Raw genomic sequence first — 25,680 nt, forward strand, 5'->3', positions numbered from 1 at the left:
CAGTCTGCATTTGAGAAATTGATACTGGGCACCTACTATGTGCCAGGAAGAAGATCCAAGTCCTGCCCTCTATGGAAAGAAAAACCTTTTAATCACAGTCAAGCAGTGATGATACTGAAAAGGAGGCACGTTGTAAAATGCTGGGAAACTGAAGGGGAGGCACTAATCCCTAGAGGGCTTCAGGGGGAGTGCTGGGAAGAGATTTTGAAGGCAAAAGCTGATGCTGTTCATGAGGAAGCTTTTAAGAGTTCTAAACTTGACCAACTTGGGACTTACAGGAATGATCTGTGTTGTGCAAAGTAAAAATGTGAAAGCCACAAAGTTAAAATATATTCCAGAAATGAAGACACTCGAAAATTCGAGTCTGCAGTTCATGGACAGATTTGAATGCAAATGTAGGCAGCTATCAACTTTACAGCTAACAAGAGATTTGCCAAAACCGTTTTTTTATGGGTCTGCTATAGCTATTACTGTAGGATAAATTATTTTGTAAACAAAAAATATAAATTTAAATTTAGTTGCATCTTAAGCCATTGTTGAAGTCACCAACACAAGATCTCCTATAGCCCAAAATAAGGGTTCAGATCATCTGTAGTTCAAAATTCAAATCAAATTTTATTTTTCTGAGAAACGTTTTTATTGATCAAAAGCATGACTGTGTATATATGAAAGAACATTCAAATATATATTGTAACTTTATATATATATATATATAGTGACTTCATATACCTTATTAAAGATATTGTAAATTCAAAGCAATAGTAGACTTGCAAATAATAACCAATATCTTGATTTGGCTGTACTTTGATCCAGAATTTCTGGGACATTCCCCAAGTAAACTTATTGAGATTCTAGAAAAACAAAAGATGAATATAGTCCACTAGCAAGTTGGGGATGAGAAATAGAAGTTTTCTAGTTTGGTATAACGAAAGTACAATGTATGTTTAACCTATACAGTTTTCGTTTAAACAATTCTTAAACTCCATGTCAAAAAGTTTATTGACCATATCTGAATTACATATCTAAAACATATTTCAGATCCTAAGTCCTAATAAAATGGATAGTGATGGTGTGGTGACAGTTGCTTTAAACACAGGCTATTGGAAAGGTTGAGTTTGCTGTGAGTTGTATATTTTTAACACAACTATATTTCTTAATCGAAATTCATTTAGCTTCAGTTATTTCATGTCTACAATTGGGAAAAAATACCAACATTACAGGGTTTATATAGAGACTCAAGAAACTTGAAATGTATTTGGCCTAGACTGAATCTTCAAAGAAATGTTGGCATTGATTAGTGCTACTCCTAAACCAGTGCCAGATGGTGGGGACTAGGGTGAGGACAGAAAAGATAGAGATCCTGCCTTCAGGCCATATTCCACAAGGTTCTATGATTTTAATTTAAACTGGCAAATCACTGTTTTTCTGACTCTTCGTTAAACTGTTCCACCCCCTAAAACACCAGCATTTGAAAGAAATGAAGAAAGATAAGAGCAGCTGCAGTGCTCACCACAGACTGGGACTGATTCTATAATGCCAGGCTACCACCTAAAAGAAAATTGGGTAAATTAGAAAGCTCTGAACATTTAGTTAGATGAATAAATGTCCCAGTACTGTATCTATTGCTCACCCAGGAGTAGGTTCCACACTGGGTAGACACTGGTTGTTATTGAACTCCCAGTAGAAATAGGTAAGTAAACACAGGAGTAGATGGAAGGCCCAACTGGATGTGCACAAGTGCCCTCCCTCCAAGTACTTCACCACAGTGAAAACTGTCATGACACAGTAGGTTCTGAAATGAAAAAAGGAAAGATAAGTGAAAGTTTACCTGGCTTCTTTCAGAATAGCCTGCAACTGATTCCCATGATGTGTCTGGTGGAGAAGGAGGGGACTTAAGGAGAGCATGAGTGCAGAACAGCCCCCAGATGAGGGATGCTCAGTGGAGGAGTGATGTGAAGGCTGATGCCTGCGATTCTGATCGAGGAAATAGAGTTGGGAAGCCCAGTGGCAGCTCCTGGTCTACCTACTAAACAATCATGCTCTCACTTACAGCTGCTGACTGGGTGTGGTACTGGGATCCTTACTCAGAAACATTTTTCAACAAAATGGTAGCAGATGGGAGTTGCTTCACATCAGAGTCATGACAGCATGAAGTCAAGTTCAGAGGCACTAAGTGGAGGAGCTGAACGATCACCAAAATTAAAGTATGTGTGTCTCTTTAATCCTTCTCAAGGGGGTCCTGAGAGCTTCCCTTGTGGAGAAAGTAGAGTGCAGCTTAGGAAAGGAAACTCCATGTGAAACACAATTCTCCCATTTTCTACTGGTGTGACACTGGGTAAGTTAGCTAATCTCAACATGACAACTGATGTTTTCAATGAAGACAGCCAAGTATTCAGAGGTTACTTTTAGTCCCCCCTTTGCCATAACAGCTCATACTTAGCCTTTACTCTTCACAAAAAAATAGCCCCAAAACAAGATCGACAGTTTCAGCAAGGAGTCTGGAAAAGAAGGCCACAGCCATCACCCAATAGCCATGAAGCCCTCCACTTTTGAATATTGAACTGTGAGGCAGCAAAAACTTGAAATCTTGATCAAGTCAGACTTCAGCATTATTTATTAGTCCAATTTTCATTCTGACTGTGCATAAAGTTGTTAAGAAATCTAGAAACTCATGCATTCTTATTTTGAACCATTTTGAGACATATAAGTCAAAAAGTCAATTTAGCACCCAAACATTTTTTCCCGCATTTAAACTGGTAAGGACATGGCGGTCCAAGGAAAGAATGGACCTTGTCCTAAATTACATAATTCATCAGGGACCATTTATTATAATAGGGGAATAAAAAGCAAAGCTAAAGAATAGCAATCAGGAAAACTGCTATTGCTTTGGAAAAAAATAAACCTAAATATAATAAATTAGCTAAGAGGGTAAATACCTAGGAGTGGAATTGCTGGATCATACGGAAGCTTCATCTTTAGCAGGTATGGGGACTATAGCCAAGATAAAACTGCATACATTGTGCAAAAATGGAAAATGATGTAAAAAATATCTAAAATTAAAAAAATAATAATTAAAAATGAACAATGATGCAACATGTATATAAATTAAATTAATTTAAAAAATAAATTAGCTAAGAGGTACATGAAGCTCCTAGCACAGCTTTGAGACACAGTCAGGAAGGAAAGTATTTGATAAGGATAAAATAGAATGTTGTTAGGGGAAGTTGCGTGAAAGTCCTATTTTCTATCAGGATGTTTTCCTGTCTTGGTAAATAGGGCATTCAGTAAAATGTGCCTTCCAGCTATTGACTCTGGTCTTAGTTAAAAATGGCTAGCAGGGCCTCCCCTGGTGGAGCAGGCGGTTGAACACCACGCTGTGAAGCTGTCCGCAGCCTCTACAGTGCCCGTTCAATCCCGGCCAGCCGGTGAGTGTCCCACATGGCGCAGCAGACCTCTCCTGTCGTGCCCACTGTGCTCCCCTCAGCAGTGTTTTCGTCAGTCTGCCTGTTCTGTTCCCCACTCTGTCTCTGGTGAATCCTCTCACCCTCCCGCACATCTGGCCTGTACCCTGGTTCTTGTATAGATAAATAAATAAATCTTTTTTTTAAAAAAAGGCTAGTAATCTACTATATTCTTAATTAGGTGTAATCCAAGGATATACAAGGCTTCTTGCAAAAAGCATTTTTCCCCAAAGCCCTCCACAATATCTTGAATTATAAGTCAACTAATATTTTTATTTTTTTCATTCTGAAAACACAGAGCCTCTTTCATCTCTGAGGCAACTAAGAAGAGTTATTTGACCTTGGACTAGGGAATGCCCTATACAGAAACTTTTCAATCAATTTTGCTTGGTAGGTTAACATTTCCTTGGGATCCAAATTCGTAAATCCTAGATGAAAACTCAGCTCACATAGGCTCTATATCATATTGTCAACTCAACAGTTTTTTACCACAAAACTGTATATTTGTTCTTTTTAAACACTAGCTTTCTGATTTAGAAGAAAACCTTCACTGCTGGACAAGGAATCAATTTCCATAGTCTAGCAAGAGTGCATATTTGTAAAGTTGGCAGAAAACTTGCTTTATTGGAAACTCAGGTAATGTCATCCCTGATTACAGCATATTAATACAACTTCAAAGTATGTCAGTTTTAAAACCCTGAACTCAAGAGGCAATTTACTTTTAATTTGAATTCCCAGTAGTCCAATATTTTAGGCTATTAAAATATTGACCAACCTTAACTATATTAAAAAGGACAAACAACAAAAGAAGAAATCAATCTTGGCAAAGACCAACTTTAGATGCATAATGGAGAAGAAAAATCAATGACATCTTTACAAAGACCTCCTCTTTATGTATCAATTAGCCAGTATGGGATTCCTCATCATTCCATCTAATAAGGGTCATTCTAACCACTTCAATGATTTATGCTGTTTATTTATAAGAGTGTGAGAGATGGAGAAGTAGCTGTTCTCTGCTGAAATGAATTGGGCTACAAAGTCTATCTGTTAAAAGGGATGTAGGAGAGGTTTGCATTTAATAAGTACCTTCTTACTGCATTCTACTGTACTGTTCTACCCCTACTTCCCAAGCCCATGCCTCCTTTGTACCGTAGCACCTCATTTTCCTTCTTTCACTTCTTTCTGATGAACCCCTGCTCATCTAGACAACCTTAAGCTATCAGAGCACCAGTGCTTGATTCTCTGCTTACTCTCCCTACTTAGAAGATCTCCTCTGCTTTCCTCATTTATTACCATCCACAGGCTGATGAATCTTAAATGTCTTCCAACAATCTAGAACTCATTCCTTGACCATTGGAAGGCAGAACCAAGAAGTATCAGATACATAGAAAAGTTGCTCAATAGGTTCCACAAATAAATAAATCAATGAAATATAAAATGGATTCAGTAGGAGACACAGGGTGAGCTGTGTTTTCCTAAACAAAAGCATACTAGAAGATTAAGAACCACCGGCGCTCACCAGATGACCACAAATGTGTGAGCCAGGGCAGGCAAGATCAGCAATGTCCAGCTTAGATCAGCAGAACTGCTACACACTACCTAGAGCAGACTCAGTCAACCTGCAGAAAATGTGAGAGAATTAATCTGTTCCTGGTTTAGGTCACTGTTCCAGGGTGACTTAATAGACAAGAGGTAACTGATCGACTATTTCAAAGTCTGCCTTTCCTGCCAGTCTTTCCTCCCTGAGGGCAGAACTAGTACCTCTTGTCATTGCTGTGTCTAATAACCAGCAGGCTGCCTGGCCTGTACAAGACAACAAATAACTATTGACAAACACATCCACTCTGTTGACGGTGATTGGAAGGAGTGCCTTGAACGAAGGTAAATGGTTCGCTGAACTCAGACTATCCAAATTTGTTATTTGACTAAGTTTATTGTTGAGTGTCGTCGAAAACACTGTGCTGTGCCTGTGGTATCTACTCAATAAAGTTCTATTCAGTAGGGATGAAATAGAGGTCAATGTTCAACTGGAGTCCTAATTGCGAAGGGAGAGAGATGTGTTTTAAGATACCAGTAATGTTCCCGAAGAAAACACGACATTAGAAAAAAAGGTTTCCAAATGATTCTGATTTGTTTTGGGGATATTTTTCCCCCACTCAATAAATATTCTGGGTATATTTAACCAATTATACACTAAGTGAACAGTTAACCATGCATGCCAATTAGAACTTTACTGAATCAGTTGAACCTTCTAAGTGCATCCAAAATGCTACCTTCCCAGAGAAGAACCGAGTGGTTACAAAGGGTAAATGGCTGAAGCGGGAACAAAAGCGAAAAGCTCTGGCTGGCAGGTCTATCACTCCTACTTTTAAAATGCCCTTTGTTCCTTCCTTGCTGCCTGAGAAAAGAAGTAGATTTTGTTCGCAGCCTGAGGCAGCCTCCTAGACAAATTTCCTCACTGTATGACTGGCCTGCTTGAGCCCGCATTATCCAAGAGGGCTGAGATTAGGCTGAGCCTTGCTGGGCTGGATGCACCCTAAAAAGGGTTCCAGGAGCAGGACGGTGTGTAGTCTACTACTTCTCTGCTTGTGCTTTTTGTCAATAAACTATCTTAGTGCCGTGTGTGTGTGTGTGTGTGCGTGCATCCACTCACACCTTTGCAAGGCAACTAGTGACCAGAAGGGGCAACTTTCACTTGTCCCAGAGCTTTAGGAAGGGGCAAGAGTCAACAATGTCATGGGGAGGGGGGGATGGCAGGTCTCTGGCAGAGTGGACTGAGAGCGCTGCCCCTTGGATGTCTTCAGTCAAGGATCTGCTCCTAGCCCAGGGCCATCACCTATGCTGGCACCTGGAGAGATGGATAGAAGTCACCCCCAAAGGGACACCTTGCCCCTATAATTTTCCTGCATTTTCAGAGACTACCCACAAAAGACAGCCACTCCTTTTGCACAATATCACTTCATTCCAGGGTGGAATAAAAATCTGGAATAAGAATGGAACCTCTGAGCTCTCACTGGGAGTGGTAAGGCCAGGCAACCAAAAATAGGTGTTCTGTATCTGTGGGCCCAGCCTCAGAAGCATGGCATGCCCTTTGTTTGAGGAGATAGCTCCTGGCAGATACCGTGAAGGCTGCTGGGAGTTCTAGCATTTCTATGAGGAAAACATGGCTTTGAAGCTGAATTCCACTTAAGGAAGCCTTGCAAGAAAAATGACCAGCAGTCAGATGTTCATATTGGGAATAAAGGAGAACAGACGACAAATGTCAGGGACACTGCTTTGTTTCACCCCACACCTACCGCTTCTACCAGGATTCCAACCAGGATGTGGGGTGAAGGAAGGGACGTGGTCCACTGGATGCAGTGGCTACGTGCGCCCTGATGAGAGGCTGCCTGGAGATACTTCTACAGTTTTCTTCTAAAGACCAGCTCTCAGCAGCAGTGGATAAGGCGGCGCTGAGCTTTTTTCAAAACTGGTAGCGATAAGTGGGAGTCGGGGGTCAGGAAACAGGATGAGCTGAGGCAGCATGTTACCACACAAGAGACAGGGCTGGGGAGCTAAATCAGTGTGGCTTCAAATCCCAAGTAAGATACTCATTAGCCGGATGACTCTGAACAAGTTATTTCTCATCTCTACACTTCGGTTTCCTGGGGTATTCTTTTCAAGATTGCCAACACCTTCCTCATGGGTTGAGAAGATTAGAAATAATAAACCTGAAGAGACTGGTACACAGAAGGTGGTGAAACCTGTACCTAAGCATGTAACCAAAGCACAGTTTAGAAGGTTCCACCCAGAGACACATCACACGCATTCCTGTAATCTCCTTCTTAGGCTTCTCGAAGGAAATGCACCATTTACTGCCATCTCAATCCTTACAAAGTCCAATAGAACAATTTCTTGACAGTGATCCGGCCCAGTTGGCTAGCACTTTTTCTTCACGGGCCTTAGGTCAGTGTAATGAAGGATTTACCATTTTGGAACTGAGGTCAGCAGACATTTTGTGAGACCAGGTTTGGAGGCCAGTTGGTTAAATGTAGCTGAATAAATGTCCTGCAGTACAGTGAATAAATCCCAATCCTGCTCTTGCAGATGCCAAGCATTCTGACCAAGTGAAATTTCATGAGCGTTTGCCCTATAATCATTTTAAAGTTAAACCTGGCAGTTTCTCTGAAGAACAATCCACCTTTTGAATCTGTTATTTCTGTCAGCAGGCACAGGCCCACTCACCTCTGTGTACTCAGCGTGTTTGGCAACGTGTCCCTGTAAGATGACACTGGATTAACTGTGGATCAAAATGGGGGTGATTCCTAGGAGCTGCCATGTTGTGGGACAGAATTTCTGATACTCAAGGGGCCATGATGATTGCATTGAGACAAGCTGCATGTGCTGGTTCTACCATTTCCCAGTCAGTCAACCCTGGACAAGTGTTTCACTTCTCTATGTCCTGCTTTCCTCATCCACAAAATGCAGAGGGGGGGAAAAATACCTACTTACTTCCAAGGATGTAAGAATTAAGATGTTAGACAAAATGTTTGTCCTATAGAAAATTCTGGATAATTGCCAATTACCACTTTCATTATTATTTACCACAGGCTAGAGAGCAGAGTTGCAACAGTTGATGAAAGAGAATTTACAGCTAATATCCAGACCTCTAGGTAATTCCTCACTCTGCGGAGCCGGGGCGTGTACAGAGGACGTGTTAGTTGCATCCCCATGGATGGTAGCAATTTTACTGAGCTGAGAAGAAACTGAACAGAATCAGCTTTAATAATGAGAAATGATCTTCCCTGATTTCTGCTGTTACAGATGAAGAAGCCAACTTAAAGGAGATTAGGCAAGGGAGCTGTTTCTGTTTTTTATCGAGGAAGAGATTCTCTTGCATTCAAATTGGATTCTGCTGCTCATTGTTTGTTTGTTTTTTTTTCTTTCTTTCTTTCTTTCCATGCCCTCCACAAAGTCATTGGCTCCTAGAGAGGAAGGGTCCTTTTATTGCCTTTTTTTGCTGCTCTCCACCTAACTCTACCCCAGAGAATTGGCATGTAGCTCCTGAAATGCTGCTGCTTATGACAACTTCTGGTTACAGCAAAGCTGAGTGTGGACAACATTTTATTCCTTTCAACTTAAGATGTCTTACCTGTGCTAAAATTTCTTTTAGACCACAAACCCACATAGGGGGCAAGAAAGGGAAAACTAAGCATCGGTGAAGCCATGGAGGGGAAGAGGCATGGGCTTGGGGGCCAGAAAAACCAGGTTCAAATCCAGCCCTGCCATTTACCCAGGAAGTGATGTAAACTGCCCATATTATATGGGGCTTATCTTGGAAATGCAAGTAGCAGCGACTACTCCAGAGGTTTCCTCGTAAGGGGCTTTGCACGGTAGCTAGAATTAGTGCAGAATTGTGCTCCTTCCCTTCCTCCTTCCAGCCACAATACACTTGTTGCTTCCAAAGCTGGGCATGCTTGGAGATTGACCTGGAGTTGTTCTGAGAATATGTATCCTAAAATAGCTGGGACTCATAAGCTGCAATCTGCTAGCACGTGAATGGAAGTGAACATGTGATTCTGATGTGCTGGAGTGAGTGTGGATTCTGGCTGTGAGGCCAGACCAGGGTAAGCGCCGAGGAAAGGCGGGATGTGTGTCTCCTCTATGCTTTCCCATGGGCATTGTTCAAGCTGCTTATTCTAAGGCACACTTAGAAATGCCGGATGATATACTAAATGAATTCTGAATGGATGCAATGGAGAATGCTAGGAATGATTTATACATGTAGATAGCAATTAAAATCCTCTCAGTCATGTCAGTCAGTCTTGACATACATATTCTATAGAGTTTTATGCTGCAGTAACTGGTAAGGTCGAGAGTCTAGGAGAGTGATGCCCAAGAGGGGCCCATTCCCTGGTGTAACTCCAGGCAGACACCCAGGTCAAGAGCAGTTTGAGTGATTTTGGCAAGCTCCCCCCCACCCCACCCCGGAGCACCAGCAACCCAGGAAAGCAACAGCAACCTTCCCTGACATAGTGATACGCTCTCTCCTTCTCTAGCCTCTTTAAGTACACTCACAACTGGTCCCAAGAAACTCTCCCACGCACGTCTGCAAGCTGAATCATAGTCTGGGAGCAGAACCAGTGCAGCAACAGTCACTTGCATGAAATGATGTTGGTCACAAGGTGGCAGATTATGACTCTCCTAGGGAGAAGCCTGATTTTTCTTTTTTTCTGCAAGCACAGAGTGATGGAGGCAAGGAAACTTCAGAAAGGTGTGTGTGCGCGAGCACATGTATGTGTGAGATGCTCCCGTACATGGCCATGAGTTTTAAAGGTCATATAAGTGCTGCCTCCCCAGCAGTGCACTCTAATCACAGGGCACCTCCTGCGGAGGCCCATGTAATCAGTGTGGTCAGAATTCCGAATTGACAGCTCACATCACACCACAGACCATAAGCCAAGGTGACTTTTTCTAAGGCAGTGATTCCAGTCCTATCAGCACATTAGCATCCCCCAGAGAGGTTTGATTAAGGAATGCCCATGTCCAGCACCTGGCCTCGGCGGTTTGGCGGGGCTTTTCTTTGGGCGGTTTTGGTCTGAGGTTGGGTTCAGGCATTATTATTGTTTCAAAGGTCTTTGGGTGAGTCTAATGTGCAGCCAAGTTTGGGAAACATCCATGTGAGGGAAAGCAAGGTCCCTCCGAGTCTGGTCCACAGACCTGCGAACTATGTTAGCAAGCACATTTTTATTTAGTTCAGCTGACAGCGTTTTTCACAGCAAGACAGTGATACTTTCACCACAGAGGGAGCAACTTGCTGATTTACATTCCAGCAGAAGCTCCTATCTCATCATGAACTGATAACAATTTCAGAACCAACACTGAGCCCCAGACCGCACTTTGAGGAACATTTCCCTAAAGAGAGAAGCGGGGGGGTGGGGAGGGGTCAGACAGGAAGGGGACAGCATTCAATTCCCAAAGTGTGTTACTTGGCACAGTCTAGCTTTGATGGGAAGACACATGGTGACTCTCCAGGAGGGGCGTGGACACTGGGGGACGAGTTTGACCACAGCGGCTGTCCTTTCACAAACACAGATGATCAGGGTTTCATAATTATCAGCCTGAGTTCTGGAAAATATCAATTATTCAAGAACATGTCAAAGAGAGTGTTGTTAATTTCTGTTTTCAGCCAGACAAATAAGTCCTCATCTAAACTAGCATTTAAACTAAAGAAGAGCAAAACTGGAGCAGAAGATGCAGCGCCTACCGGACAGAGCTGGCCCAGCAGACAGGGCAGTTGGCTTGGCTTCTGGGAAAGGGCAAAAGTCATGGCGGCTCTGCCAGGTTGGATGCAGAACAGTCCCCTGGCTCGGAAAGGCAGGTTTTCTTAGGTGGCCCACCAACTGACTGCAAAGAGAAAAAACTCTAGAGGAGCGGATGCAACACTGGCGGCCCAGGCAGACATGGTGACGCCGCTGCTGAAGGAACAGCTTTGAAGGGCAGTACCCGGATGGATGGAGCACTTCAGGATATGTTTCTAATATCAGTACTATGGTTCTAACTTTCTTAAAAATCAAAAGCACCACCATGCACTGTCATCCGCCTGGTATTCAGAACTTTCCCAGGGCACAGCTATTGTAAACAAATACTTGAGACGGGTCATCAGAGCCGGCTTCAACGCAGAAGAAATGTCTGCCTCCAATCATAACCAAGGGAAGCCTCAGTGCAGACACTCGTAAAGCAAAGGCCTCTTCTCGGGGAATCATCATCACCAGCACCACGGAAAGGCAAAGGCAAAGGGAGAAAGGAGGCCTGTTGCTTTAAACATGATCCTATTTTCAAAGATTGAATGGTTGTTGGTTTCTACTGGAAAAGTCAGCCTGGAGACTGAATAGAGAGGCATATATCTAATAAGAAAATATTAAATGCCCATCCTGGCCTGAAATTGAATTACTGGTTGTTAAGTACTTCCTTCATCAAATTATGAGTTTTCCAGAGAGATAGTTTCCAGAAACTATCTTCAAAATATGGCTAAATTTCATGTTTGCTGCCATAAGGTGAGGAAACAGGAATGAAGAGAGAATAGGTTTTAGGGTCCTTATTAGTTTCTTAATGTTATTAGAACATAACAAATTGTCTTCTAAGAAATAGTTGATAGGAAAGCAAGAGAAATCCACTTGAACAGTTTGGGGGGTGGGGAAAGAGGACAGTGTTTACTCATTGCTAATCGCCAAGGCCTGAAGATATCTGTCTTTAATTTGATTTCATCTGGGGACCAAATTTTTTATCTTTCTTGTGACTATGTAATTAAGCTGCTATTTGCTTCAATGAACAAATAAAATTCTTTGGTGTTATTTTGTCAACCTTCAGGCCATAAATCAAAGACAAAGTGACCTAAAGTCATAGTTATTTTGATATTAAAAGATAAAGTCTTTTATTTTTTCAAAGTCACCCAAATATATGGCCCATGTCTTTCTAATCAAAAAGGAATAGTCCCTTAACTCTTGTTTTCAAGAGAACAATCTGGAACCCAGTTAAATATTTCCTGAAAGTCAAGACATTTTCAGACATCAAGCATCAGAAGGTGCTACACAATTCTAGCTTCGTGACCAAAGGGTCCAATACTAGTATTTTCACTTTAATTTAAATAGTATGAGAGCCATTTTACTCAAAAGATTAATTAGTATTAAAATAGGGAAGGCACATAACAGGCAACAACCAAATGGAAAAGTTAAGGAGGAAAATAAAAATATTTCCCTCAGAATGTTCATTAATATTTGTCTGCCTTCTACCTCTCCTACAATTCAGCAAGACTGATATTCATGGTAGAATCTTCTCTTTCTAGGGTGAAGGGACCAAGGCATTATCCAAGTCACAGTCAATGTGCTAGTTACCAATATGCCCCCGGGGCATCTGGCACATGGCTCTGCTGGCTCTTGGTTGCTGAAAGCGTCCATAATTCATCACCCTCCTGGTATACAGATTTCTCTTCTTCTCCCACCAAGTCACTGTGGTTGGATGCCTCTCTGAATAAAAAGGTTATGGATGTCCCAAGGGAGATGGAGTGAGTGAGTGAGTGTGTGTGTGTGTGAACTGAAATCACATGAAATAGCTCTGTAGGAAAGACGACAGACACGGGATGACAAATCCCTGAGCTCTGTAATATTCTCCTAAATTGCATTTACTCCTCAAATTTATGATTGTAATTCATATTTTCAATGTTAAAGGCAAGTGCTATGAATCGATAATCTATTTTTCTTTGCAGATTTTCTCGCAAGCGTGTATATCCCAGTACGATCCTCTAGAACAATCCTCAAAAACATCAGTAAAAGCCCCACGACTGGCATTCCGGAAGCAACAGCTATGCTGATAATAGCTTGGCCTTCAGCAGTTACTCTAAATCAGTGATTTCATTTGGGCACACATGACAATGAAAGGGGAAAAAATGAAAAAAGAATAAAGCTACGAAGATTATACTTTCTTGTGCCAAAAGGCTCCTGGAAGAGTAAGAAAAAGGTTTTGGTGTTGATCTGCACTCTCCATGTGGCTTTCTTATAACAAAGAGTGTTGCTGGTACTGGGCCAAATATGACTCTCAGATATTTGTATGTACTTCTTCAGCCAAATTCCAGTACTCACATAAGAATATATCATAAGTGGTTTTTATGGAAATAATCACATCACTGAAAATCACGAGTAGTTGGAACAGAGTAAAGAATTTATTTTGGAATTGGCTGCTTAGAAATAGAAACCTGTTTTTGGCAAAGTATAATTTGGCCTCAGTGTATCTTGAAAAGCCAGTGAGATATTTCAATCCTTCTATGTATTATTTTACATGGATTCTGAGGGCCCTGCACACAGTACAAAATGTATTTTCAAGAAGAGACGACTAAACAATGAAAAATAATTTACCTGCACAAAATCTCAGGTGGCCCTACACTATGAGAATTACCTGGCCCTGACAAAAACATCACCAATCAGAATAAATGCCAAGACTTCGCCTAAGATAATACTAAAACAGTGGGTCCATTTATCAATCTGGTAGAGAATAAAAAAAATTAATTCCAGCGTTATCATAGCACTCATAAATCTCTTTGACCTAATTTAATCATTTCTGAAACTAGTCCAAATCAAACTTTTATTTCCCCCCCCCAAATTTATATGCATTTTTCATTTTCACTTTGAGGATCATAGAAACACCAACTCGTTTGAAGAAGTAATGACAGGAGGTTGGCACCGTGCAGATCCAACCAGGATGCTGAGCCATCCTGTCCATTGCCTTCACCTGCAGAGGGATTGGTGGGCAGCCAAGTCAAGGTCAGTTGAGGTCTCGTGTTCTGTCAGAGAGACCACAAGAGGAACTCCCTCTTGGTTTCAAAGGTATGGATGTAGAGTAGAACTAAGAATCCATTTGTAATCAAGAGGGTTTTCATTGTACTAATTATAACAAAATGTTACAGTAACTACAAGAGAGAAGTGAAGACTGTACCTTATGGAATTTAAAAACCAGCCTTGCAAAAATCTTCCAGGTTGTCAGAAGACCACTGCACCCTTCCAAACCCACAGTGACTGCATCTCTCCTGGAAATGATAAACTTCGTTATCCTACATGAGGTTATCATCTTCATTTCTTGGCAATGATTCCTCATTTACCGAAAGTCTCCTTTTTACAGCATGTTTTCATTCACCCCTATCTATCAGCTCTTTCAGATTACCTTACATAGAGATCAAGTGCTTTCCTTTGACGATATGGGCCCACCATTAGCTTCTGGAACCTTGTTTGAAGAAGGTACAGTCAAATTATATAGTGTTAAAATGGCATCCCAGGACACCTTCGTGAATAATCTTATTTACAAATAATCCATAGTAATAAGGAAGGAAGTGTAAGCTTCACTATTCCAGAGGATCAGGACAGCAAGACTAAGGGAAACCTGCAGACTGAAAGAAGACAATGCCACTTGTCCAAGAATACAAGTGAAAGGAGGGCAGCCATATTAAGTACAATGGTCATCACTCAATGTGTGGATGAAGTGACAGATTAAAAACTATCCACATCCACCGGTAGAGAGTTGAACAGCTACCCATTCCCAAAAGAATAGTCCAGCTCTGCTTGGTCTCTCATTCCACATGGGGAAAATGATTTCTTATGTTAAGTCAGTTCTTGATTTCAAGATTGTTCTCATTTATTTAATCTTAAATTAGTTCAAAATTAATCTGCAATAAAATGAATTCTAATTAAAACCCAAAAAAGAATTCTTCACATCAGAAAACATCCATAATAGTATTCACAATACAGTCCAGATGATATCTTGAAAATGAACAGATCCTGTCAAAATTATGTGTAATAAGAAAGGAATGGGAGGAGGTGTTTGGCATTAAAATTAGTTAATTGACTATGTTTTGTTTTTTTTTAAATCTGAGTGCTGTTAAAACAACTTGAAGTTTCTAACCAACAATGCTTGATTGAATTTAACCAGCTGCTTCTTAAATGGCTTATTTTGCTTACTCAAAACAAATTTTGTTTTTCAGACTGATGTGCCAACACAAAAACAGTATTTGTAATACATAAGCTAAGAAGTATAAAACTACAATACACATACTGTTTTATACTTGTAAATATTTACATATATATATACACATACACATCTAACGTTAGAAAAAAGTGAGCAGAAAATACTGGAAGGCATTATATATAGTAAAGTCATTCTTACTGGTTGAAACTTTTTGCTTCATTAAAGCACGAAATCCAGTATTATCTTCTCTACCGAACCACCAAAAGATTGATTTTACTCACTGTAAAGGGTCGCCACTTACATCTCCAGATGACTAAGTGTTGATGTGAGAACTCATAACCCAAAGCAGACAGCTTGAATACCAAAGTATGGGTAAAATACAAATGCAAGTGCTCTATTCTATTGCTGAAATAGACTGAAACAGAAAAATGGATATTTCTCATTTTCTGCCAATGAACCTTGAATACTCGATTTGGAAGGAAGAAGGAGAGACTTTGAGATGTAAAATTTTGCTCCCCGAACTATAGACGAGAGTCAATTGGAGAAATTTCTTCACATCCCAAACTTTAAACAGAACCACGGGGCAGGCAGTCTTTTCTAGGTCAGAAAGAGAGTCATCGTGAGGATACAGATAAGGTTGCAAAGGGCGACTTGAAATAGGAACGAGGTCGCCGTTCGAATTTGTACCAGAAGCATTTATGTTACAGTGTACACCAACTGCCAAAGGACAGGTGAGTTTTGTCACGTCCAACATTACTTATTGGCAAACTGCATTCATCATATTTGATAAGGGGGCGCGCGGATGGTCTCCCAGAAACACTCCCAAGCATTCACCGCACACTTTTCAAATGTCACTTTGTCACTTTGGAAGTTGAAATGTACACAGATGGCCAAAAGTTCACCATGTTTTCTTTGTGATGTGAAAAATGTTCTTGTTTGAAACATGCAAGCAAGTTCAAAAAAATAAATGAATACTTTCTGGAGAGACGAGTTATGTTCGAGAGATCTGTTGTAGGGATTGCAATAAACACCTTAAAGACCTCAGTTTAAGTAACAAGAAGAGTTTTCCAAACCTGTACTTGAGCTGAAAAGAAAACAAAGCTACTCATAGATTCCTTGAAGCATGCATTTCACTATGGCAAAGGGCAACTGGGCGTGCATTACATGGGGCCCGGGGCTGCTTCGGCGAACTAAGACGACGACGAGCATTCTTCCAGCGCAAGGCAGAAGCTGTATGGAGTGGAGGAAAGGTCGAAAATTTGGAACAATCTTCTGATGAACTGATTTTAGAAGTGCCATTCCTCAGCCAACTGCTGCTTCAGGAATGCAAGGTGATGGGAACAGACTTGGCCAGAGCAAGCAACTTTAGCAGCCAACACCGGGCAGTGGCATGACACCAGCTGAAAATGTTTCAGCTTCGAGAAGCAGGAGGACGCTGGCACTGGGCCAGGCATGACTGTATTATACAGTGTCCCATCTGAGACTGCATAACACATTCACCGGCGAGCCAGGGGCTCCTAACTATGTCAGGGGCCGAACAACACACAGCACACCAGAGGGCAATGCACAATCGAAAAGAAAGAGAAAGAAAGAAGAATGAGAGAAAACAAGCAAAACACGCATCTGTCGTGCACAAACCTTCGGGTTCTGTGTTCTCTTTGTGGTGCACTTGCTTCAGCGGGCAGCAGAAGATTTCGTGACACTTAGCACGAAAGGGGGACTCTTTTTTCTTTAATTCCGCAGATTGGATGGAATCTTGCCGTAACATAATGTATTCCTGTGTGCCAGGGGGGGCGTCATCCAGAACTGTGGTCACCACATAACAAAATGAACTCAAGTTAGAGCTTCATGAAAGCAGCGAATGTCTTACATCAAATCTACTCCCGGGGAAGACTAAAGAAACAACATTCCTAAGAAAAGTTTGCAAGGAAAACATTTTAAAAGTTTGGTGATTTTATTTTCAGGGATACAGTGTAAAATAAAGGCCCGGGAAAAAGCTCTTTCTTCAACTCTATACACCTCTATTGCTCGCACAGTGAAAACTGAACAGTGTTAACCTGTGCCAGAAGTGGGATAAGATATTTTCATATCGATAACAATATTGAATCCAAAGAAACACCATGTAGCATTCATGACTCCATTTGCGATACAGTATAAATATTTTCAGGTGAAATGGAAACATTAGCAGCATGTTGATTTTTGTTTCTTTACTTGCTCTGCCCCTGGCCAGGACCTCACTTCCATGCGGTATGTACTCAGCCTCACAGCAGAATCCAGGGCGCTTCTCTTTACTAAGATTTCCAAAGATAACTGGAGCTGTTGTAAACATTCTTCATAGTTTCTCATAACCCATAGTGAAAGCAAGAAATTCCTCTTGAGAGCCTAACAATCAACACAGGAGCAAAGACCTACCTGGCTGAGTTGTGTGTGGAAGAGCAGGATCGGGGTCACTCATTTTGGCTTTAAAGATACACCAAGACCCTTAGCTGATCTTTTCTTTCTAGACCCTTCAGTTATTTGCTAGGGAAGAACGTGAGGTGTGAGGTTTTTCTCAAGGCAAAAACAGGTGTCGGCTTTTGTGGGGTCCACTGCAGCATACTGTAGCCTGATCACCATCCACCAAGTGAGGACAAATTTCATCTACATTTGCAGAAACAGAATTGGCCCCATAATGGATTTTTTTCTTCCACACTCTTCCCTATGAGGCCATTGCATTTTGCTAGGAGTGAGTCAGTGCCTCTAAAGCTATGATTAATGATGCGCTGACTCATCATTGTACTCCCCCGAATACATACACTCAACGTGCATTTAGGAGGGCTGATACCACCAGCAAACTTCTTCTAGGTTTTCTAGAATAATGCTGTGCTGTTTGTAAAATAGAAACAGCTTGTGGCTGACACTGGACGGGAGCTGAAGCTTCTGGGTTTGGCAAAAGGCTCCCAGCTCATTGACTGGGATTCTTAATGGGCTTGAACAACTTGCCTTTATGTTGGGGTAAAAATGGTATAAAAACCACCCTAACTTTTAAATTAGTATGATGAGTTTAGAACAAGTTCTTGATAGACTGCTTGCCAGCCGAATTGTTGTCTCTTTCATAATTTATCATTCAATTATGCAAGAAGGTAATGAATATTTTAGTCAATTCTCTTTCTGTTTTCCTCTAGCACTCAGCAGCCGTAATCAGAAATATTATACAGACACATTGCCACAGCTTTTCCTGGCAGAGAGCTGCCTTCATCTACTAGGAATGTGACTATAACTTCTTAGAATCTCGTTGTTGAGTGCGTATCTTTCCTATCAACAGCTGCTATTCGAAATGTTTACAACCATTTCCTGCCATGAGCACAGTGATAATAATAGAGAAACATATCAAATTCCAGCTGAAGACAAATTCTGGTTTGACCATCCAAAACATTTAAAGAAAATATCCTCAAACTGGAACTCAAAAAAAAAAAGAAAGAAAGAAAGAAAGAAAATGAGCAGCCCCATTTTCACACACTGTATGTAAGAAACCATTTGAAGATTAAAAGACAACTCAGGGAAGAAAAAGAAAAGTGCACCTTTTCTATAAACCAGAGGGAATTTCTTATTCAGAGACACATGATAAACATCAGTAGATTTTCTTCCATTTTCATTTTTCAATACCATCAATGATGTCACAAATGGGCATTTCTGGAGATAAATGGCTGACGGAAGCTAATAGCCTTTGGCTGACTCTCCAGCCATCAGCTTTTCCCAGCTGGTCATTAATTCCCAGAAAACGCCTGGTGCTGCCATCATCATTGTTTAATTAGATACAACTGGTTATCTGTAACATACAACAAAACTGGAGTGAATGTGACATACTGACTGATACAAGAACCAGCCCCAAAATCCATCATGATGGGGAAAGCATGAAGGTCACAAAAGTGCAGGATAATTGCTTTCCACAAAATTCTCTCTCTCCTGTTCTTTCCTCAAATTGAATTTAAAAAGCAAGTGCAAAAGGTGCCAAGATGAGAGCATTTAAGGAGCCATCTGAGTAATAACTACAGGCACAGAACATTTCCTCAGAAATCGTGAACATCTGGGAGTTAATGGCTCAACATTGGGTCTCGGGCTGTCCCTACTCCATGCCCCAAACATCAGTTAATTCAGGCAAAACAAGAAAAAAAAAAAGAGTCAATCTATCAGTAGGTTGGCGTTAGGTTGACGCAGAAGTGGAAACACGTTGATGTTTTTTGAAGTGGCACTGTGCTGGCGACATTTTTCTTGGGTCTAGAAAATCTCTGAATGGGAGGCTATTTGGGGCAAAAGATTAAAACTATTATATCAAATTCATTTATCCCCAGGGCTCCCTCAGGGAGAAGAGTGGCTGTGTGAGCAAGTGACAGTGACAGGAGTGACGGGACTCCCCGTAGGACCCTGGCATTAAGGCTTAATTCGACTTCCATCAAAAAGGGATGAGGATAGAATGTTTCCAAAGGGCGCTAGCTCTAGAAAAAAGAAAGGAGGTTTGTAATGAAGTCAGCTTATCGAAACAGGAAAAAAAGAACAGGGTCTTTTCTTGGCTTAATCCAATGTTTCCTCCACCCTTCTAGCCCGTGACCTGTATCCTCTGAAAACCACTCCTCCTTCTGCTCATTTGAATCACTTGTCCACCTTTATTCAAAGCCTCCTATGGCCTTCTTATGAGGAGTTTTATCCCATCTCGGAGGTAGACAACAGGCTCCGGTAATTAGCTAGACAGTTGTTTTACACAAAGCCTCTTCCAGTTTCAGAGATTGAACTTGACTCTTCTAGTCAGAGAAGATAGTAAGAATGACTCATGTTCGATTTCTGGTCTGTGGGGTCCCAGACCTTGAGAAAGCCTGTTAAGACCCATGACAACAGCTGCCAAAGAGTAGGATTCTGCTGCAAAACTGCACACCCGTAGTCAGTGCCCTTGGCCTTGATCACACAGGTCACCTAGTCAGGAGTCCAAAGTCCCATGACAGTAGCAGACAGGACGCAAGTGCACACATGCCAACCACACATCCACAGACACACAGACGCTGACAGGTGGCATACTCAGACACGGAGGTGACAAGAATAGTTGGCTATCGTGGCAGGATGGTGGTTATGAGCACAATTTATGAAAGAGCTAGTTCCCCTTATAAAAGGTGTCGTAATGACTAAACTGTGAGGTGGGCAAGTCTGTGTCTAGAATTGGTTTCCCAGCAGCAGAGCTGGACTGGGGCTAGAGCAACCCCACTCCCTTCCAGGCTCCTCAGCAACCATCAAGATCAAGGACAGGGTCAGGGGGAAGTCATGGTAAGGGAAGAGAATTTCAGTCTGAACCTGATAATCTGGCCTCAGCTACTCATGTTCACGGAAATAGTATTCTCACTTCTAACTAGAGATAAAGCCCCAATCTGTAGCAAAAGTCCATCTTTGATAAAAAAAAAAAAAATCCCCAAGTGACATAATTGACACCATGTTTGAACTAAAGATTAACCATCATTTCTCCTGTTCAGAAAATCCAGTTTATGGTTTACTTTCTTTTATCAATAAATAAGACTCTGACTCTATCAAAGAGCTACCCATATAGGTACTGGTATCACCAGCCCCCCATGTCATCCCAAACAAAATTTCTTTAGGGATCATTTGACGTAACCCCTTTGTCTTCATGCAAAGGGAAAATAAAGCGCAGGAAGGGAAAGTCCTGTCCAAGTCACACGGTTACTGGAAAAGCACCTTGTAGGAGCCAGGGTAGATGTGCCTGCCAGCAAGTCCAAGTCACAAAGTTTTGCACAAACGCTGGTGTATTAAGCGCGGATTGGATCGGGTTCATTAGTATGTCTTAACTTCAAAGATTTCCCCCGTCTCCAACATAGTTATGTGTCATTATTCAAAGACAGAACAGCAACTGAGACAGCCTAGGAAACTACTTAGGCAATCCTGCAGAGGCACCTGCCCCCTCGCCAGGCCCCTGGAATTCACAAGGTTGGCTGGTTTCAAGCTGGAAGTCGTCACCTAGCCCTCCATTATTTAATGATGCTGATTTTTGGTTTTAAATAAACTCTTCACGAAGATGACTAGAGACGATTAGTGATACATGATTTTGAATGAACGCACATCTGAGATCACCGAGGCAATGTGAATCAATCCAGTCAGGGGACCAGCCATCTAAGTTATTAGACATATATTAGTGACTGCAACAAGCAAATATTTTACAAAATCTAAAACTTGGCAATACCTACAGATTATCAAATGTCCTCTCATAATGAGGAGAAAGTGAGAAGAAAACAGAGTAATTAGAGTGATTACTCTTCCATGTCACTGAGCACCTGTCATGCTGAAAAGTACATTTAACCATAGACTGTGAGCTCGAGAACTCCATTTTGCTTCCCAGCTAATTATCCATCTACTTATATTTATCCTTGAGCTTTGCTACAACAGTGGATGCTATCAAGATAGCAGGATTAAATGTAAATAAGTAACAAGTAAATAATTCACTGAATGGAATTGAGCAATACTAATGATCCTTTGAATTAGCCAAGGTAGAAGCAACTTTAAAATATTTTCTAGAAAATTCAGTTACCTTCTCTTTTCAATTTCCCCCATCTCCATTAAATCTCCCAGGCACTATTTTGCCCCAAGTTCTGTTCTCTGAAGCTGTTTTGCTCTTTTGAAGGTAGAATAAAATGTAATTTCCTTTCCCCTTTTCTAAAGACCCATGTCACGAGAGAAAATGCATCCCCCCTTTGTAGATAGCAAGGAATCCCTTAAGAAGAAAAGTGGCAACTTCCACCAGGAGAGCAGAGTAGTTTCAGAAATCTCCCACCCTGCATGAATGACAGATATTTTAAGCATGTGAGAAAGAAATGCCAAGACCGTAGAGGAACCTGCGGCCCCTTAGAACACTGGAGGTTGCTGCCAGGAGAGCAGACACCAGCCTGTGACTTTCAAGCTCTCCAACCTCATGCCACTGCCTCCCTCACGCCTGCACCCTGTTCAAATAAGTCCAAGTTCAAATCCAAGCCAAACTTGCATTTTCATCATACTTGTATGGACTGGCCTTGAACTGGCTTGGAGTGGGGCATGGGCACCGGCATGGCTAAGAAGCTAATGTGCAGCTGACACCCCTGGGCAAGGATCCCACTTGGAGAGTAGCTGCCCAGCCACTTATTTAGCCTCCATCTCTGCCTGTCTGCACTCTCCAGCTCCTCCTGGGGCAAACACCATCTAAACTAGTGGTTCTCAGCTGTGGCTGAGCATTAGCACCAGTTGGGGAACTTTAAAAAACTAAAATAGCCATGCGCCACAGCGGGCCATTAAAGCGGGATCTCCAGGCTGAGGCGAGCACCCTGGTAGGTTTCCAGGCTCTCCATGTGACTCAACGGCACAGCCAGGGTGGAGGAGGAGCGAGGGGAACATGTTCTTCGTGTTCCTTACTGAAGTCTTCTTGCCCGCTTGAGGGCAGCCTCTGGCCCCTGGTGATCACACTATTTCCCTTCCTCGCCAGGGTGCCACAGCCTCTTGGGAGGTGGTGCTCTGCACTGTGTAGAATTGTACAAAAGCACGTGTCACACACTACACAGCAGCCCTGCTCCTCCAGCCCGCAAGACCATAGAGGCTTGTCCATCGCTCTCCCTTGGCATGAATCCACGCTGCCCCGCGCTCTCCTTGCTCATCATCTCTATCTCCTCTCTGGCCAGTTTTGTTAAGTCGAGTCAAACCAAGAGCTAGTCTTATAAACACCCCACAAGGTCAATGTTTTGAGCCAGTGAGCACGAGTGTCTCTGCCCTGAAGCTAGTCCCTGTGGTCCTTCGCTCCACCCTGGCTGCTCCTCATCAGCTACCCACACAGATTCCTCACACTCCAGGTCCGCACAGATCATTTCAAACCTTTCCGTATGCTGCAACCTCAAAATACTACAGTTCAAGCTCAAGGTCACAAAACAAAATGGTATCTGGGACTCACTGGAAGCCTTGTTGTTGATTGCTTTTTAAAAAACATTTACAAAATAGGGCGGTTGGTCTACATTTTCCAGAAACTGCATGCTTGAATCCTGTAATCTGGGATTCTCCACCCTAGCTTCAAAATCAAAATCACCTGAGGAGCTTTTATAAAATGTGTACACCTGGAGATTCCTGTGTGATTGGTCTAAGAATGGGGTAAGGGCAGAGGTAATTCCCCAGATGATTCTAAGGTGCAACGAGAAAGGTGAAGCAATTAAAGGAGCCAGAGAAAAATTAAAGCCATAAATGCGAAGTGTTTTCCAGAGCAAACAAGGTAGAGCCCTAGAAGAAACTAGGACTTTCAAATGTTTGGTCTCTTAATTATGGAATACAAATAGATCTCTCCCAGAGAAATTTTCAAAAGCCTTAACAACTGCAGTGGGGGGGGGGGAGGCGCTGGCAAAAGCCATGTAATCAATGTGTCCTTATTTCCAATCCCAACTCAGAGACCATAAGTGATCATTCATGCCCTTGGACAAATGATGTATCCTACTTGACGTTTAGTCTCCTCACTCATAACACAGAAGAATGACTCTTTTAAAGCGAGGGCTCTAGACCTGGGAGCTTGTTAGGAAGACTCTCAGCCCAGCCCAACAGAATCAGAATCCGTGTTTTCACAAGGTTCTGAGCTGACTACTATGTGCACTGAAGTTTGAGCGACACCCAGAGCAATAGCCGGCACACAATCAGACAGTCAGTACTCAGCAGGGTTCCTTCCCTCCTGCCCTGAGGCCAAACAACGATCTGGGTAGCGGTTAAATAACATGTTGGTGGAGACCAGCCAGAGCATAGAGAAAGAGCACTGCATGGCCTGGTGCAGGTTCTTTTCTCTAGAGCCCTCTACCACCTAGTGCAAGGCCTGCTGCAGGTTCATTTCCTACCTCGTACAGATGATGGAAATGAATCACGATATTCATCTCCCAACAGGGCTGTTTTAAGAATTAAGAGAGATAATGTGGGCAGAAGCATCCAGCACAATACCTGTCCTATAGTAGGTGTATTAAGTCCCTCAGAATCAACTGGGGCTGATCCGAAGTTAACGTGAAAGGGTCTTTCCCAGGGAAAAAGGTCAACCACCTACATGCTTGCTGTCCAGACAAGGCTTCACACCACATTCCTTTTGGTTTTCTAATCAAAGTGGAGGTATTGACCCAGGAGAGATGGCTGTACTCTTCACAGAGTAATTAATTGACTGACAAATGGTATTTCTTCCAGAATGCCATCTATAATTTCTTGAAAATGTTTAATGGCTACTGGCTTCATTGAAAAATTATTTTTGGTCTCACTCATTTTGTTTTAATGCAAAGTGCTTCTGGCCACAGTGTTCTGGGGACTGAAACATCTAGGCAGCTTTTAAAGATTACTTAGAGATTGATCCCAGGCATTGCTTCTGCACCAAATTTTGCCTCTTCCATCATGCATAATGAAGGTCACTGGCATCATTCAATAAGTGGCTTTCTTCTTCAGACATTGCACGCTGAAGTGAGTGGGGGGCAGATGCACTGACCAATGTATGCTTTTCCTGGCAACTCTATGTGTGTGTGTGCGTGTGTGTGCGTGTGCATGTGCATGTACGTGTGTATGTAAAGCTAGAGACATGCCTTTCCTTTTAATAACTAGTAATACATGAGCGCCAGTTAGGCTCCAAAATGATGTCATGGGTACTCACAGAAACTATCTTCCCTGAAACCTTCTTAGCCTTTGATCTTAAGACCTTTCTGGGAGCACCATCACAGGCTACATTGCTATTGAAAGTCTCTTTCCGCTGTTAATCTGTTCCAATTGCAGAGCACTGAATCTCAGATGAGTAAGGTTTCCTTGCCAACATGCTATAGAGCTCATTCTCAAACACACACAACACCCGTGTCTTCCTAGAAAATGTGCTGATCGACACCATACGTCTTCACACAGCATACGGAGTCCTCCATACATGCTATAGCTGCCCCTTTCATATTTTTATTTCATGTTTTATTTTGGATCACTACCTGATCCAAATCTCCTGGTTACCCCAAGTCTCCTGGGATAATATGAATGCTCAGGAAACCCCACCATCTGAGCATTGTTGACAGCCAGGGATTCTTTGGTCCTAGTGACAGTGACTGGAAACTTACATTGTAATGCTGCTTCCAACTTATAGGATTGGGAGATACTCAGCACCACCAAACTCCCATCCACCTCTCCATAACCTGCCCCCAAAGGTATATAATTGCAAACTCACTTTACTTTATTAGTCAGTAAATACTACCTTTATTTTGAAGCAGAGATGTCTTATTTCCCCTTCCTGCTAGTGTCTGGTGATCACAACCGCTTCTATCACCTACTGGTGCCACCTTCCACCCACAGAGACACTGAAGAAAATCCATTCACATACATGAATGGAATTAGCAGGAACCCTAAAGCAAATGCCCATTTATGGGCTGATCTATAAAATCCGTGCCTCCAAAACTCTGAAGTATGCACATGATACTGTGGTTTTGTGCAATCTGGCATTCCACACAACCTGGCTGTGTTGGTGACTCTAGAAGTAGTTAGGAAAAGGAGGAAGAAGGCAAAGGACAAGGGGTGGACAAAGGCTTTTATAGTGGGTCAAGACATGAATCCTTTCGTTTCATTTAAAATATGCACTGGTTAAATCCTTCTCCCCTTGGGCCTCATTGGTGGTGCAAGGGGTTAAGACACAACCTATGAAGCTATCTGCAGCCACTGCAGCGTGAGTTCAATCCTCGGCCAGGGAGCTACCCACAGG

General features: G+C 42.1%; 1 protein-coding gene across 3 annotated transcripts in view; it reads right to left on the reverse strand.

Annotated features, from left to right (window-relative positions):
* Positions 1 to 25,680, reverse strand: part of FGF13 (fibroblast growth factor 13) — a gene marked incomplete at both ends in the record, with an annotated part of 420,784 nt that overhangs the window by 165,964 nt on the left and 229,140 nt on the right. Inside the window, one exon of one of the 3 annotated variants that reach the window (XM_084258529.1) lies at positions 16,590 to 16,757. The exons of 1 other annotated variant lie outside the window; for it this stretch is intronic. In XM_084258529.1, the coding sequence (XP_084114655.1) occupies positions 16,590 to 16,757 (168 nt within the window). Of the gene's footprint in view, positions 1 to 16,589; positions 16,777 to 25,680 lie in introns of those variants that run through there. One more of the 3 variants, XM_084258531.1, reaches the window with a different exon arrangement.

The sequence above is a fragment of the Talpa europaea genome, assembly GCF_964194135.1.
Source record: "Talpa europaea genome assembly, chromosome: X".
NCBI lineage: Eukaryota > Metazoa > Chordata > Mammalia > Eulipotyphla > Talpidae > Talpa > Talpa europaea.